The sequence below is a fragment of the Trachemys scripta genome, chromosome 9 (assembly GCF_013100865.1).
Source record: "Trachemys scripta elegans isolate TJP31775 chromosome 9, CAS_Tse_1.0, whole genome shotgun sequence".
Classification (NCBI taxonomy): domain Eukaryota; kingdom Metazoa; phylum Chordata; order Testudines; family Emydidae; genus Trachemys; species Trachemys scripta.
In genome coordinates, this window is record NC_048306.1 from 41,766,521 (window position 1) to 41,783,438 (window position 16,918).

The 16,918-nt window shown below is 48.8% G+C and overlaps 1 protein-coding gene across 3 annotated transcripts; it reads right to left on the reverse strand.

Moving 5' to 3' along the window:
• Window positions 1-6,821: 6,821 nt before the first annotated feature.
• LOC117882550 (BTB/POZ domain-containing protein KCTD12-like) lies at window positions 6,822-16,582 on the reverse strand. 3 transcript variants are annotated; one of them, XM_034780949.1, is made up of 2 exons: window positions 16,444-16,582; window positions 6,822-11,978 (listed from the first exon to the last, which is right to left on the reverse strand). In XM_034780949.1, exon 2 carries the CDS (start codon window positions 11,952-11,954, stop codon window positions 11,076-11,078), a length of 879 nt encoding a protein of 292 aa, XP_034636840.1. In that variant the 5' UTR covers window positions 11,955-11,978; window positions 16,444-16,582; the 3' UTR covers window positions 6,822-11,075. The 3 variants fall into 3 exon arrangements, with proteins under 3 accessions (XP_034636840.1, XP_034636838.1, XP_034636839.1); XM_034780947.1 differs by having other exon boundaries at window positions 16,323-16,457; XM_034780948.1 differs by lacking the exon at window positions 16,444-16,582 and adding an exon at window positions 15,865-16,313.
• Between the last annotated feature and the right edge of the window lie 336 nt (window positions 16,583-16,918).

Below are 16,918 nucleotides of genomic sequence, written 5' to 3' on the forward strand. Positions count from 1 at the left end.
TTTAGTTATATATTACAGACTTATAAAAAGAGACCTTCTAAAAACGTTAAAATGTATTACTGGCATGCGAAACCTTAAATCAGAGTGAATAAATGAAGACTCGGCACACCACTTCTGAAAGGTTGCCGACCCCTGTTGTAGATGGTTTATCAGTGGTAAACGGCAGACACCAACAAACACTCTCACCAGGAAAAAGAACAAGAAATGCGCTGGACAGAGCATTTAAAAGAATTGCTGAACAGGGATTCCACCTAAAGAGGAAGCAAACATCCAGGAAGCAGAAGAAGATCTTGATATCAACACAGACATCCCAACTAAGGAAGAGATCATTCAAGCCATCAACTGCTTAAAAAATGGGAAAGCTTCTGGGAAGCATAACTTGAATGCAGAATTGTTCAAAGTAAATCCTAAATTAGCAGCGTCTATCCTGGCCCCTCTATTCACATCAGTCGGGGAAAGGGAAAAAGTGTCACATGAGTGGACCAATGGGGTTATAGTGAAGATACCAAAGAAAGGAACTCTCAGTGATAGTAATAACTGGCGTGGTATCACACTTTTATCTGTGCCAAGCAAAGCATTGTGTAAGATCATAGTCCAGCGTATATCAGAGGCAGTTGATAGTGTTCTCAGAAAAGAGCAAGCTGGTTTTCGGAAAGGGCGTGGATGGACAGACCAGACTCTATGAAACATAATAGAACAGTGTTTATGTAGAGTTGCCATTGCCATTCTAAATTTCATAGACTTTGAGAAGGCTTTAGATAGCATTCACAGGACGAGCCTATGGCGCATTCTGCGGGCATATGGAATTCCTTTCTGTATAATCAACGTCATCAAAAGCTTCTATTTCAACTTTACATACAGTGTTGATCACAGTGAGCTCAGTACAGGAGTACGTTAGGGGTGTGTCATGTCTGCAATCATCTTCAACATTGTCATTGACTGGGTAATGCGGCGTACAACAGAAGACATGCCAAGAGGCATTAAATGGATACTCTTCTCATCCCTTAAAGACCTGGACTTCGTAGATGATGTCGCTCTCCTATCACATACCCAACACCTGTAATTTGAAGTCTTTAAACCATGATGTGAGGACTTCGGTAACTCAGCCTGAGGTTATGGGGTCTATTACAGGAGTGGCTGGGTGAAGTTCTGTAGCCTGCAAGGTGCAGGAGGTCAGACTAGATGATCATGATGGCCCCTTCTGGCCTTACAGTCTATGTGTCTGTGAGACTGAAAGGGCCTTCCTGAGTCATCACCCCCAGCTCCAGCAGACAGACTCCTGGTCAGGAGCTTATCAAGCTCCATCTTAACACTAGTTAGGTTGTTTGCCCCACTCCTTCTGCTGGGCAGCTGTTGCAGAAACTCCCTCCTCTGATGGCTAGAAACCTTCTCATCTGCTGGCTACATTTATTCCTGGCCAGTTGATCCCCACTTGTTCTCGTGTCAACATTGTCCTTTAGCCTCCACAGCTCTTCTCCCCCTCCCTCCCCCCCCGGTGTTTGCCCCCTGACGTATTTATGGAGCGCAATCACATGCCTTCTGAGCCTTCATTTGGCTAGGGTAAACAAGCCCAGCTCTTTCACTCTTCTCTTGTAAGACAGGCCCTCCATGCCCCTCCTCATCTTAGGACCCTTCTCAGCACCTGTCCCGGCTCCTTTAAGGCATCTCTCAAGTTGGGCACCTGAAAATGGAGACATTCAGACTCACTAGTCGCTTTGGAAACCCTCGAGCTCCCTTTGAAAATGGCCCTCACAGTTTATAACACATTTCTGCCTATTATTAATGTCCATTTGTCCATTCTGTTGCTCAGAAGATACCTCTGCTGCACAGTCCTGGGGAGAATGCATCATATTTCCTGGAGGGGAGGGAGAGAGATGTTTTTTTTCAGTCCTGTAAGTGGGGCTCTGGCTGCACTGGCTGAAGGCAGCGATGCTGCAGACAGGGGACTGGGGCAATTCCTCTTCCCAGCTCAGATGCCCCAGAAATGTTCTGCCAATGTCCCTCACCCCTCAGCTGCAGAATCCTGGTTTGGTTAGTCCTGGGCCTCATCTGAACTTGAGACAGGCTGGGGAAGATTTTCAAAAATGCCAGAGGAATTTAGGCTCATCCGACCAACTGAAAGTCAGTGGGATACACTCCTAAGTCCCCTGTGGCGCTTCAGAAAATCTGCCCTGTTATTGATTGTGCCAGAGTAAGATAGTTTTGAGATGTGGCCGAAAGCACAACACAGCTTAGGCTGAGACCTTCAGACTCACGTTGGTTGTCACACTGATCAGAACCCGCATTTCTGGGGAAAGGCAATATTCCCATAGCTCTCCTGGTCCGGCTAAGTCAGCCTTAGTTGAGGCTTGTAAGATGATGGGAGGGAGGCAGGTTTCTAAATTCCCTCTTGTTACCACCCCTCCCCCCCCCCCCCGCCCCAACAGACCATCTGGGTTTCTATACAGACGCTCTCCTAGCTTTCCTCATCCTGCAGGCAGAAGAGGCCTTTCATGTCCCTGATTAGAATTCGAGTTTACTATGGCACTCAGTAGAGCTCTATAAAGAGCTGTGTTTACTCAGTGTAATTGCTGAGTATTCCTCTACCTCCTGCTGAACCGCATCATCCAATTGCAGACAGAGGCTCAGGAACCACAGGACTGACTTAGTGGGGGCAGCAAATTGTTGTCTAGCTATGGGCTTGTCCAGAAAGTCCTGCTACGCTGGAGAGGCTCAGGGCTTTAACGCACCAGCCGGGGTCCCCTCTCAGGCTGGGACAGTAAATCTCCCCATGGCCAGGAGCATGAAGACTGTGGTGGTCTCATTCTTACCCCAAGGGAACATGTGTCCATATCATATAAATGAGTCAGAGTGAACATAGGCAACTCAGGGGAGGCCAAGCACTGGAATAGCAGGAAGGCTGCAGATCAGGATCCTGGCCCCCCTGAAATCAATGTGAGTTGTGCTACAGGTCTGGGATCACACCCCTAGTTCTAATCCTCTCTCTCCTATTGAGTCAATGTACGATCTCAGGCAAGTTGCTGTGCCTCAGTTTCCCCATCTGTGAAATGAGGATAATGAAACTGACCTGCTCTGTACAGTGCTTTGAGATCTAGGGATGATTATTATTAAATGGACAAACAAATGAATAGATTCCCCAGCCCTCTCACCTCTCCTCTCACATACCTTTGTGCTTTATCACAGGCTAATGAAACCCTGAGTTACAGTGTAAGCAGCAGGTCACTGGAAGGGAAGTTGCCACTAGCTCCACACATGCTCCTTGTTGGACTGAGAAGATACCCTGCACCAATCCCATCCCCCTTGGAACCACAGCTGTGTCTTCCACAAGCAGGCAGGCAGGAGATGCATCATCCATCGACCATCCCAGCAACATACCAGATTCAGTACCATCCTGTCGGTCTCTGGACAAGGCACTCGGTGGTGATCAGGGCTTCTGAGAGGCCTATTTCTTCTTCTCCGGTTATCTAATCACCTGAATTCACTCTTACAATCATTACGGCTCTACAGGCTGCATGTGCAGTGCCTAGAAACACACACGCGCTATCACAGGGGTGCCCAGGAGGCCACCTGTGACCACTAAGGTTCTAAACTGTGGCCCTTGAAGGTGACTGTGAGGAACACAAAGTGTGTTTGATGATGAACTGAAACTGTGTCCTTGAACTGCCCTCCTTCCCCACTCCCCCTTTCCGGGGTTTTAAACTGGCATGTTTCAATCCGGTCTGTCACCATGGGAAGGGAGATGGGGCACCACTTCCCCAACTGGCCCCCCGCTTCCCCTGCACCCCCGAGAGCAGCTCTCCTGGGAGTAAGGAGTGTTCATAGAGTCCCAGATCTATAGACTTTAAGGCCAGACAGGACCATTAGATCATTGAGGCTGACCTCCTGTATAGCACTGACCTGTCCATTTCACCCAGTTACTTCTGCACTGAGCTCGGTGACTCATGTTTGGCTAAAGCATCTTCCAAAACCACATCTGGCTTGATCTGAAGACATCAAGAGATGGAGAATCCAGCACTCCCCTGGGTAGTTTATCCCAATGGGCAGTCAGTCACCCTCACCGTTACAAATTTGTGCCATATTTCTCATTTGAATTTGGCTGGAGTCAGCTTCCAGCCATTGGTTCTTGTTCTGCCTTTCTCTTCTGGCCCCACTAAAGTGTTCTTTGGTTCTGCAAATTTTTCCCCCATTAAGGAACTTATACACTGTAATCAAGGCCTCTCTTGACCTTCGTTTTGATAAGCTAACCAGATTGAAGTTTAGTTTCTCACTGCAAGACATTTTCTCCAGCCCTTGAATAATTTCTGTGGCTCTTCTCTGTGCCCTCTCCAATTTTTCAACATCCTTTTGAACCTCCCTCCTCCTGTTTATACATCCAAGGATCTCATTAGGCCTTTTTGTGCTGAGCAGTTGCTGTGACTTCCCTCCTGCAGCTACTCAGCAGCGCCCCTGCTGGCTGCCTGCTGTCTCACGGCAGAGGGAGGAGAAAGCTGCTCTGGTTGGTCCATTGCCTGTTTCACTGGCTGGCTGTGAGAGCCCCAGGTAGGGTATGGGTTGGAGCTCGACTGGCTGTGCCTGCAGCTAGGGAAACAGTGAAAGCGTTGATTGTGGCCCCTTGACATTTCTGAGATAATACGTTCATCCCTGAGGTGGGAAGGTCAGACATCATTGCCCTGGAGCTGCATTTCCAGCATAATGACTATAACTATAGCGAATGATGTAACCCTTATAGAAAAACAATTGATAAAAACCTAAGCACTAGAACACACGGAAAGAACTAGTTATGATAATGTACATAAATATGACCATTACTATACGTAGAGGGGGTTGTTGGCTTTGTAAATGGCTCCATTTTGTCATGCAGCAACCTTAATTTTAAATCAACAAAGATTTTGTCAGGAATGTCCAAACTTTTGTTGTTGTTGTAAGAAATGATAAATCTCATGCACTGCATTAATAATGTCAATCTCCTACATCCACATATATGCCGGTAGAGGTTTATATGCTGAAAAGAGAGAGCGGAGCATTAGAAGTTTTATGTGTATGTCTTTATCACTAAAATATTTATACATCTATAGGTACTTGATTGAAAGCCCATTGCAGTGAATAGAGTTCATGGAAGATAGGTTCATCAATAGCTAAGATGTTCAGGGACACCACACCATGCTCTGGGTGTCCCTAAACCTGTCACTGCCAGAAGCTGGGACTGGATGACGGGGATTTATCACTCGATAATTGCCCTGTTCTGTTCATTCCCTCTGAAGCATTGTGCCCGGGCCACTGTCAGACGACAGGATACTGGGCTAGATGTACTTTTGGTCTGACCCTGTATGGCCATTCTTATGTTCTCATAGTCATTCCATTTAAATCAATGGGCTTTGTATCAGGCCCTTAACGCATAAGGTTTTCTATAGTGCCAAAATGCCAGGAGTCTGTAGAAGAGCTTTATGGCCTGGCCACATAGCATTTTCTATGGTTCCAGGCTCCTAGAAACTCACACTGAGGAGCTCCCCACATGTACATATCCAGGTGCAACGGAGGAACATTTCTCTCCTGCAGACACCTAAGATACGCAGGGGAGGAACTGCTACTGAGCCTCTAGGAGGAGGATGGTAGGATGATAGATCCTTGTGGTCTTGGGCAAGCTTCAATCCAGTCTGTCACTGTGGGAAGGGAGATAGGGCACCACTTCCCACCCGGAGATGCCTGCCTGGTATGTAGAGGGATTGCAAAGCCCTACAGATCCTTTGGGATGTGAGGTGCTGCAGCAATTACTATGATAATACCCAGCAAGTAGACAGAGAGGCATGCAAGCGTTAGAAGACTGAGAACAAGTATGACTGTTTAGCACCTCCTCCCCCGCAGCTCCTACTTCTACCTCCTTCAAGCTGTACCAGACCTACTGCCACCTCCCCTCTCACAGCCCAAACCCATCTCCAGCCTCCTACTCCCTGTCTGCAAGCTCTCTGCCAAAAGCTCGATCTCCCTGCTTGATCCTCCCCTCCCCTGGCCTTGACCTGTCTCCTCTCACTGGCTTCTGAGCTGAGGGAGGAGTCAGGAACTGGCGGGGGAGGCAGGGGAGGTTAGGAGAGGCCAAGCAGGGTGTGCCTGGGATTGAAACCCAACCCTGCCTTACTATGCTCAGAGACCTCCTACCACAGTGCCCCCTCTGGCTGCCCTAAAATTCAGGACATCGCCCACTTCCCAGGTGTGTCTCTATGTTTCAAATCTCATGACCAAGTTCAGAAGGGGATCCTGCTGCCATGAGCAGAGCTAGCACCACGGGGGGGGGGGGGGGGGGGGCGCCCCGGAAGGGAGGGGGAAGGGAGGTGCTGGTTTAGGAAAATAACCCTTTGATTGTTATTTTTTTCATTGTCACCCAATTAAAATGACTGGCCCCTCCTGCGGAAGTTGGATCTCTAGCTGCCCTTAGTCCTCAGGCACCGAACACCTCCCCTGTCTGTCATCGCAGGAGCCTTCTCAGCAAAATATCTGAGCTCTATGTCCACACTCTCCCCTCCACTCGTAGGCTAGGAAAGCATCATTCTGGGTCTGTCTGCATCAAGTGTGCATTAGTCTTTATCACCAGGCCGCTTTCCACCTTGCACAGGTCACGCTCTAATGGGGAAAGGCTCACCTTGCAATTATTAAAGCTTCTTGCACTCATTATGTTCCCATAAGCCAATGAGACAACAGTACTAACAAGGGGTGAGCATGGGTATTTGTATCTGAGTTCTTTACATGCTGCATTAATGGCTCAGGGAGTCGTTGAGAGAGATGGGGTTCAAAATAACAAGAGATAATAATACTACCTCGATCTTGTCCTCGGTAGATCTCAAAGTACTTTATAAAGGAGGTCAGTATCATTGACCTCATTTTACACAGGGGGGGGAAACCGAGGCACAGAGTGGTGACGTGACTTTCCGAAGGCCACCCAGCAAAACAATGGCAAAGCCAGAAATAGAATCCAGTTTGAACCAATAAAGGCACACATTTTTAACAGCAAGAATAATGAACCAATGGAACAACATACCAAGGGTGAACAGAGCTGGTCAGAAAACTTTTTTCCATTGACACTGAAGTCTTTCACAGAAACATATCAGTGTCAACAAATATTTAGTCGGGAAGATAGCTCAGGTTCAGGTTGGAATTACAGGTCAAAACAAGAGAGAAAGACCCACTCCAGAATAGCCTGGTGCTTAGGGCTCTCACCTGGGATGTGGGAGACCCAAGAACTTGAACTTGGGTGTCCCACATCCAAGCTGAATACCCTAATCACTAGGCTATTTGAGGATAGAGCTCGCTTTCACTCTCATTTTTGGCAAAACATTTCAAAAGGTCTCAGTTTTGGTGTGCATGAAAACAAATGTCAACAAATGTCATAATTTTACACAAAATGGAACTGCTGTTTCCCAGCTAGCTCGAGTGGTGGATTCTCCATCACTGGCTGTTTTAAAATCAAGATTGGAGTTTTTTTCTAAAATATCTGCTCTAGTTCAAACAGGAATTAATATAAAGAAGGCCCATGGCCTGTGCTAGGCAACAAGTCAGTCTATATGATCACAGACATGGTCCCTTCTGTCCGTATACTCTATGAACCCAGGTCTCCAAGGCTCTGTTAACATGCTGCCTTCCTATGAAGCTATGTCCTTCTCCTGGTATTTCACTTCCTGGTTGGTGGAACTATCAGGAGACCAGAATTCATTTTGCTTTGGCTCCAAAAGACCTTATTGGGCAGGGGAGGGGAAAGCTCATGAAAAAAATAAGCAAACATGTCTAGATGAGTTTTTCCAGGTTCCTCTGAAACAGCTGGCTTTGCCAGGCCATCCACTAAATATTTAAAACACTGCACCGAAATGCAGGCACAAACCCTGTTAAAGGAGAATTGTCAATAAAACATTCATTCTGTGTTTTTTTTTTTTTAATTACCTCTTGCCTCTATGTCTTTTCTCCTTAGCTGATGAATACTGAACGCATCTTCACATCTTACTTTCATCTTTTACTTTGCTGTTAAGTCTTTGCACTTTGCTGAGCTTAGCCAACTGAATTTGCTCACTAAGAATTTAATGAAAGATGAGAATGTTGCAATGGATTTTCTGAATTCTGCTCTGGAATTTAACAGAGAGCTACTTACTTTCTGTAGTATCATTCAAAAAGCCTATAGAAGGATCCCATTCTGTGTTACATCCTATAGGCTTGTATGTAGAGCCATTTTTATCAACCTTATGGGTTTTCAAACATGCCCATCTCCTGTTGAAAGTCTCACTCTTCATCCCCATGACATTCTGTGGGAAGTCTACATAAGGGTTAGATTAGCCAGTTCCACCTTACGGTTCTCTGCACTAGTAAGATTCTACTGTTTGAATTGAAATATTTTCAGTGGTGCAGTTTTTCCATTGGAAAATGCTACTTTGTTGAAATCAAAATGTTTCATGGGAACTTGTCAATTCTGAGGAAATTTTTGACATAAAAGTTGCAAAATGATTCCAAATGGGAGTCTTTTATTTTGTTTTGACATTCTCACTTGGTCTAGTATGTTGTAATATTAATTTTAATATGACGCATTCAATATTTCATTATAGAATAATGTTTCACCATTGTTGAAATGTTTCATTTTAATGCAGTCATTTCAATGCTTCCAGGCTGAAATATTATGGAATATTCTTTCCATGAAAAAATTGGAGATTTTGACTTTTGGGGGACAAAAACAAACACCAACTATGTTGGTATTTCCCACGGGATGGAAATTCCATTTTCTGATCAGCTCCCGTCACCAGTGCTCTAGAAGAATGTTAAAATATTACAAAAGCAAACAAACATGACATATCTCTATTAATTTTGATCTTGTGCCCCCACCCCTGCACATGGCCCCATCCCTCCCTTCCCCGCACCGCACACAAACCCTTTTGATTCTGAGATTTTTTTCTAAACAAACAGAGCTTAAAAGTAGATGACTGTGTTCCCCTAAGCACAATTCTGGAATCATGAAGCGCTCACCATTTTAAAAACAATTCTCATAGCTCCCCTTCTTCAATGAGTTTTCAGGAGGGAGAAGATTTTGTTGTTATTTTTGCCCCAAATCCCTACTCTTTTTCTTCTTTCTAGAACATTTCTCAGTCGTCCCCCCGCCCCCCGACTCTTAAGAAAGTACTAGTAGTCCCCCAAGATCTGCACCCACACCAGTATCCATGTAGTGTGATTATCTGACCCATACACCACATACATTCAACTAGCAGCAGCTGCCCTGAATAGCAGGGTGGACTGCAGGTCTGGTGTCTTGGCAGAGTTGTGTGGGAGCCCAGGACTGGACAAGCAAGGAACAGAGACTGTGGATCAGGATTGAAGGGCAGTGGTAGAGCTGCCTGGGGAAAGCCAGGACTGAACTTCAGGACTGAGGTGCTCTGGCAGAGCCGCGTGAGGACTGCAATCACAACGGGTGCTTCAGGCATTAAGCACATTAGCAGAAGCTTGCACAGTGCCTGCCTGCACAAGGTTGGATCCATAACCTGTTTTCTGGCAGTCAGTGGGAGAATTTCCATTGACTGAATGCCTCAGTCCAGAGCCATTGGTATCTCTCTCATGAGCAGTAACACTCATTCCTGGTAATAGTTTAACAAGAGCAGTAACACTCATTCCTGGTAATAGTTTAACAAGTGCAGTTGCAGAGAGGGGGAGGTTCAAAGAGGAGGAGAATGGGGTTGGAGCAAAACTTAAGGGAAGAGGCCAGGTAGGAAGGGAACTCTCTAATTGCAGAGATCTTCAATATCTGCATTCAAAGGAGAAAAAAAAATGCCCCAGAAAACAGACCTCCATCAAATGCCTTTTGCGTGGCTGATTCTTTTACTCTAAAATCCCTGCACTCTAGACAAGAATCGTTCCCAGCTCCATGTGCTTTCAGTCAAAAAGGGGCACTGGCTTTTCTGCCTTTCACCTCAGCCCATTAACACAAAAGCAGGTCTTTTTTGTTCCTTTATTACATGTGGCCCAGGCATGGTAAAGCAGCAGCCAGCCAGCCTCAGGCCCGCGAACAGAGAACGGAGTGCCACAATTAGAAAGAGACCTAGCGAGAGGTTACCAATGAAGTGGCAAAGATTTCCCCCCCCCCCCTGCTCCTTTTTAGTTAAGATTCTCTTTAATCTATAAATATATAGTCGTAGCTGTGGGCAAACCAGAATGTCATTCGCTGTAGCAATCAAAGCCGGTCCTCCTGGAGTCTGATTACCTTCTTCCTACTCTAAGTGACAGAATGATGAAGGTAAATTTGACACTGACATCAAACAGTCCTAAAGGTCTATTATACACCCCATTGTGTGAAAATACCAGATAGGCCTTCCCCCCCCACCCCGTCCTACCCCAGGTATATACACAGGGGTGTGTGTGTCTCTCTCTATTAGCCCATATCAAAGAATCAAGAAGCATCTCAGTTAGGATAGCGAAAATGTTTTGAATCCAGAGCTGCAAACATGTGCGGCACGTCTCTATCTCTCTAACCTTTCCAAGCACTGGCAGGCTAAATGCTAAGCTGCTTACATAGGCTATTGGCAATATATCTACAGTATCAGGATCTCTTTCCCCTTTGCTCCCTCCACCAGCCATAACATGGAACCGAGATTCCCCTTGCATGAGTTACCCAGCAAATCTGGTATAGCATACACAGCACATTCCTGGGTATACACATTGTGAGGCTGGGAATTGGTTCCGATTACAACCTGGCTGGAGCTCTGCTCAGCGTCTCTTCACTTGTTAATTCTGGTGAGCTTATCCAGCAGCAAAAATCCCCAAGCAGTTCTCCCCCAACACAAAGATATTTCCCCCCCGCCTTCCCCTGTACAAGAACAGCCAAGTCCAGGATCCGGAGAGGGTTGGGAGCTACTGTTGGAAGTTGGAGAAGAGGGTTGGTGTTATTCAATAACCAGTACAAGAGGGAGCCAGAGAGGGTTCGACTTGGAAAAACAAATGTAAAGGAAGGAGGAAAAATACCAAGGTTCAAGGGTCTGATGTCTAAGTTCTACAGAAAACAGCCAGCACAGCAGGTGGGGAGGGAGAGTTGGCATTTGGTGTTTGTTTTTTGGTAACTGTCACTCACGGTAGAAAACATATTCGGTGTAAGAGGTCCAGATCTTGTCGTCTGTCTGGTCATGGGCAAAGGCGCAGGTGCCCGTGGAGTTGCACGCCACCATGTGGAAGCCGGCGTCGGCCAGTTTGTCAAAAGCTTGCTCCAGGAAGGTGAATTTGAGGTAGTACCTGGAGGTGTACCTCTCCGGAGGCCGGTCAGGGTCCCTGCTCTCGTTCAAGGTGTCCCCAAAGACTTCTTTGGCCAGCGAGGTCTTGCCGCACACCATGATCCGCGCTACCCTGCGGAACTTGGCATCCGTCTGGCTGTCCCTGCCCAGGGTGTAGGTGCCCCGGTAGCCGATGGTGATGAAACCTGACCTTCGAATGTCTGGGCCAGCGCCACCCCCGCTGGAGGCAAAGGAGCCCGCGGGGGCATTAGTCAGGGCGGCACTGGCAGAGGCAAGGTTGTGGGCCGTGTCCGCATTGGGAGACAGCTCCTCTGGGTCACTTTGGCATGGGTCATCCCCGATGGAGTTCTGCTTGCTGAGCTTTGGAGACAGCATCTTGACCAGCTCCGGTAGCTTGAAGTACTCGGCTTCCCGCTGCAGGCGGTTCCTCTCCGGGAAGTGCTCGGGTAGCACCAGCTGCTGGTCCCTCATGTAATCCAAGATGTAGCGGAAGAGGAAACCATCTCGGTCCACGAAGAAGCGGCCCTTGCTGTCCCGGGCCAAGGAGCGGATGTTCTTCTGAGTGAACATTTCCCAGAGCAGTGAGCCGGGCACACTGACCAAGGTGGGATGGCGTGTGATGTAGACCTGCCCACCCACATTGAGCTCAATGATCTCTGGGAAAAGGAAGTCATCACTGGGTTTGGCACAGCTCGCATTGTCCGCCAAGGCCATGGTGAGCCACCTCCTCCTTCCCACCTGCAAAAGCAAGCAACAGTCCACAGTGATGTTAAACTCACCAGGCAACGCAACACAGTTCTCTTATCAACACCAAGGCCTGCAGTCCTCACCCAGCTGAGCTACTTCAATGGGGTAGCTCAGGTGATTAAGCACTGCAGGATCAGGAACATGCTTAAGGTCCTGGCTGCCTGAACTCCACCTCTTTTCCCTTTGCCTCTGGGACCCTGAGGTCAGCTGGGCAATTTACTACAGTCCCTGGATCACAGCATCTGGGGCACGATAGGTGGGACATCTTGGCTTCCCTTCCATGGTCTGACAGGTTAGGGGGCCCAACCTGTTGACCTTCAAGACATATTCTAAGTCCGTCTAGTTCCTCCAGCTCCAGGGGTTATTGCGGTTTACTCCATGGGCAGGGAGTTTAGCATTTTTGCTGACATTAGTGAATTAAATTCTGTATTGTTTAAATAACAGGAACAATAGGAGTTGCCACATGCTGCATCTGATCTATGGCCCATTTGGCCCAGCACCAGGCAGTGGAAAATGCCAGCTGCTTCAGAGGAAGCCGTGAAACACCTATAAGGGGGCAATAATATACCCACGGGGTAGGGTTCCCCACAGCATCAGGCAATGAGTGGTTGGTTTGTGCCCTAATGCAGGAGAGCTGGTGGTGTTCCTTATAGATATTTATCCCAAGCAGTGTAACTGCTGCTGATGTGCCTTGGGCTCGTAGAAATAGCCAGTCCTTTTGGACTCCTCATTCTGCTCTGGGCCCAAAGAGGATGTGATGGAGACATGATGACCAAATTCAGACTGGGTGGAAGATAGCACAACTCCACTGAAGTTCCTGCCAGGGCCGGCTCCAGGCACCAGCCTACCAAGCATGTGCTTGGGGCAGCACCTGGAGTGGAGCGGCGCTCAGGGTTTTTTTGTTTTGTTTTAAACATACTGGGGCTGTTGGGGCGCCCGGCGGCGCTCTGGCCCGAGAGCGGGGCCGCGACTGGGCTCGCCGCCCTCCCTGCGGCGCTCCGGCCGGCTGGGGAGAGCGGGGCCGCGCTCTCCACCCTCCTCCCAGCGCTCCGCCAGGTCGGGGAGAGCAGGGCCGCGGCTGGGCTCTCCACCCTCCTCCCGGTGTTCCGGCTGGTCGGGGAGAGCGGGGCCGCAGCCGGGCTCTCCGCCCTCCTCCCGGCGCTCCGGCCGGTCGGGGAGAGCAGGGCCGCGGCTGGGCTCTCCGCCCTCCTCCCGGCGCTCCGGCCGGTCGGGGAGAGCAGAGCTGCCCTCCTCCCGGCACTCTGGCTGGTCAGGGAGAGCAGGGCCGCAGCCAGGCTCTCTGCCCTCCTCCCGGCGCTCCGGCCGGTCGGGGAGAGCGGTGCCCCAGCCGGGCTTGCTGCCCTCCCCGCGGCACTCTGGCCAGCCACTAAAGCTGCAAAGATTTAAGTGGATTTCCATATCAAACTGGATGACTTTTTTTTAAAAGTCCTGGCACCAAAACCCAGCATCCAAATACCCTGGAATGTTGCGGGGTGGGGGTGGGGGTGGTGAAATCTAAGTCTAGACCGAAATTTACCAGCAGACCTTAGATGATCAGCTCTGGCTGAACTATACTCATTACATGAGCTTGTGGAGAGCACAACCTTTGTGCCTCTCTATATTCTGGGACTGGCCTTAGGCTCTGCCCAGGCCCTGGGGTAAATTAAGAGGGATGCTCTAACCAATAGCAGCCGATTCATGAGTCCGAAAGAGCCATTGTGGCAGTCAAGAATAGACATAGCTCAGCAGCACTCTAGCAGTGCCTTGCCCTTACTCACACCCCCCAACTACAGGGGCTGCGAGGGGGTGTGACAGACAGCTGTCACTCTGGTCTTATGCTACCCCTGGAATTACCCTGTGTTGGGTATAATTCCCAGTGGCTACTTCTGCTGTCTGAATGGCTCCAAGAATGCTGCAAAAGGATTATAATGCAATAGACAGTTGGATCCTCCCCTCTCTGAAATGGGCCAAAGAAAACCCCTCGCTCTGTGGGCCCCCTCACTTTGGGAATCCAAATCAAGCTCTGAGATTGGCAGCGTGCTCCAGTCTCTAATTGTTTTCTAATAAAATTATGCCAAAAAATTGTTTAAAGTTCCTTTGGCTCCTCCATAGTGCAGAGCCCAGAGCCACAGCTCTTAGCCTGCTCTCCGAGGGGCAAGGGGACCTCTGCAATAACACCTAGCTACGGTGAGAAAGGTGACCAGGTAAAAACAACCGGCCCCCTTTTACTTTCCAGATCTGTGCCCCTCGTGACTTTGAGTGACAGCTGCTGACTTTACTAACACCCACCAAAAGTTACTCCTCTTAGCCTCGCACAGCCAATGGAGCTACGAGAGAGTAAGCAGGAGTCTGCCTCGCATTTCATTCAGCAACAAAAACAAACCCTGCCAGCGGAGTGCCAATTAAAGACTCTTTATTACAGGCGATGGCAGCAGCGGCAGAAGGAGCACAGCTGGATTCCTACTGCACAGCTGGAGCTTGCAGCGATGGCATGCCAAAATAATACGCTTTTGATTTGTAAAGTGAGCACATTTGCTATGGAAGTTACAGAGACTTTAGGGGCCAAATCCTGCTCTCAGACCAATGTAAATCCTGTGAGGCAATGGAGCTCCTCTGCATTAACACGGCTGTGGTAGAAAGCAGAGTTTGGCCCTTTTTACAGTCACTTTGCTGATTGCAACCACACTGTAACAGTTTGATCCCAAGCTCCCTGAAGTCAATGGAACTACACTGATTTACACCACCTGAGGGTTTGGCCCCCACTGACTTCAATCGGCTTAGGAGCAAGCCTTAAGAAGATGCTTTTCAATTAGAAGCGGTCAGACAAGTACAAAATCCAGAGCATCCCAGCCCCACTCCAGGATCGAGATGTTTGGAAAACAGGGGAAGGGGGAAGAAAAAAAAAAGAAAAAGAAAAAAAAAAAGCTCCTTTAATCACAAGTGAGAATTCCCTTTAACAGCTGCTTTCCAGCCTAATCAGAAACTTGACCCGCAGGCTTCTAGCCCTGGCCAGGTCACTCCAGTTCCTCTTTTTGCCAGGGAGAGAGGAGAGCATTAGTTAATGCCTTTACTAGTTTGTGCAATACATACATGTCCGGAGAGGAACGCATGCACCGCTGGAATCTATGGAATCTTTCCCTTCCCCCATAAGAACACTTCAAAACACTCTTGCCCTGGGCTCCCTATTCTGCTCCCACTGAACTCAACAGCAAAATCTTCTGAGTAGGATCAGGCCCGCCAGCAGCAATACACCTTCCTTAGCTCTGCTCCAGTGAGGCTGGCTGCGACTCCAGCCAAGTCCAGGCCACCCTGTCCTGAGCCCCACGCTCACCTGCTACAATGGCAGCAGGGAGAGGTGGCGCCCCGAAGAAGAAGGGACAACGCTGCTTCGACAACCAGGCTCTGTTCAGTGGCGGAACGTTTCCCTTTACACAGATGCAAAGTAACTTCGGTGCTGTGGAGCGTGAAAGACCCTGATTAGCGAGGACATGCGGTCCCAGCTCGGGGTCTTTTTATAAAGCGGCTGGCTGCCAGGGCTTTCAATTATTTAATAAGTATTTTTAAGGCGATCAGGCGGCTTACAAATGACCAATTAGGCTAACGGGGGAGCGATTCCCTGCTAAAGCAACACTCTCCCTTTGTTTGTAGGATAGATAGATGGATAGATAACGTGCTTTGCTTGTGCTGGGGCTTGCCAGAGCTGAACTCCGGCACCTCTGGGCTTGGCAGTTCAGGGCCCCAGCAGCCCTGGGCTTGCTGCGTCAGTTATGAAAGTAAAAAAATTGCTTGAGCCCCGGCACCTCTTTCATTACAAATTAAGCTCGGGATAGCGAGACACTCATGCATTACAAATGACAATATAGAACTTGATCCCCACCTTTCCAGCTGCTCCCTTTCAAAGCGACAGTGGCCAAGGACCCAGCCAAAGCTGGCAAAGGGCAGAAGCAATCACAATGTCTTCGGGCTCTTTAGTATTTCTCCTGTTACGTGTCTTTCATTCCTCCGGGGACAGACAATCCCTCCTCGCCAGCGGGTCCCTCAAGCGAGCCTAGCACGGCAGCCTTGGTCTGCCCTCAAAAAAACAACCATCCATTCCCAGGCGAGAGAGACAAGAGGAAAGACACCCACGCGCACACAAAACCGGCGTGCCGGGGAAAGGGCAACCTGCCGCCTTCAAAACGCTAGCCCCTGAGGGTGCTGTACATCAACATCCACTGGCAGGCTGTCCTGGAAATGAAACCAGCGAGCGCCTTCCTCTCTGACTGCAGCAGCTACTTAGCATTAGGGAAGCAATGCACTCAAAAGGGAAGGCAGAGAGATTAGGAGATCAGTTACCTTTTAATCTTTCACTGTAGCCAGTGCAGTATGCCCTCCTAGCGCCTCTGTATTGTGGCTGCCCTCCCCTGCTCCAAGCCTCTCTTCCTCCCTGTCCTGCTCCCTCTCTCACACTGCTTACCTTTTTATTGCTAGGAAGCTGAGCGAACCCTCCTCCTCCCCTTTTACGACACACTCGCTTCACTCCCTGCCAGCATATTGCAAGAGCTGCATCCTGTACAGCTAGAGAGAGGGGGAGGAAGGGCAGCACGTGCAGTGTTATTCGCTCTCTTCGCTACTTTTATTTCCCGCAGGAATTGGAATGGACAAACTCTTGACGCTTGGACAGTGCAGGGCCACTGGATTCCAGCAGACCCTTTAGGATGCAGGATTTTCTATTACCGAGCAATTTCGTGTAGCAGGACAATACACAATAGGACAGCCGAGCTTCAGTGGTTACAATCTAGCCCAACCCAGGGGAATACAGTCCCCATTCAGGGCAGATGAGGTTTTTCAGGCACCCCACATCTGTCCCAGGGGACGTGCTGTTGGCAAGAGAAGAAAGGGAAAGGAGGGGTGTTTCTGGCAGTAACTCTCTCCAGGTGGAAGATTTCCAT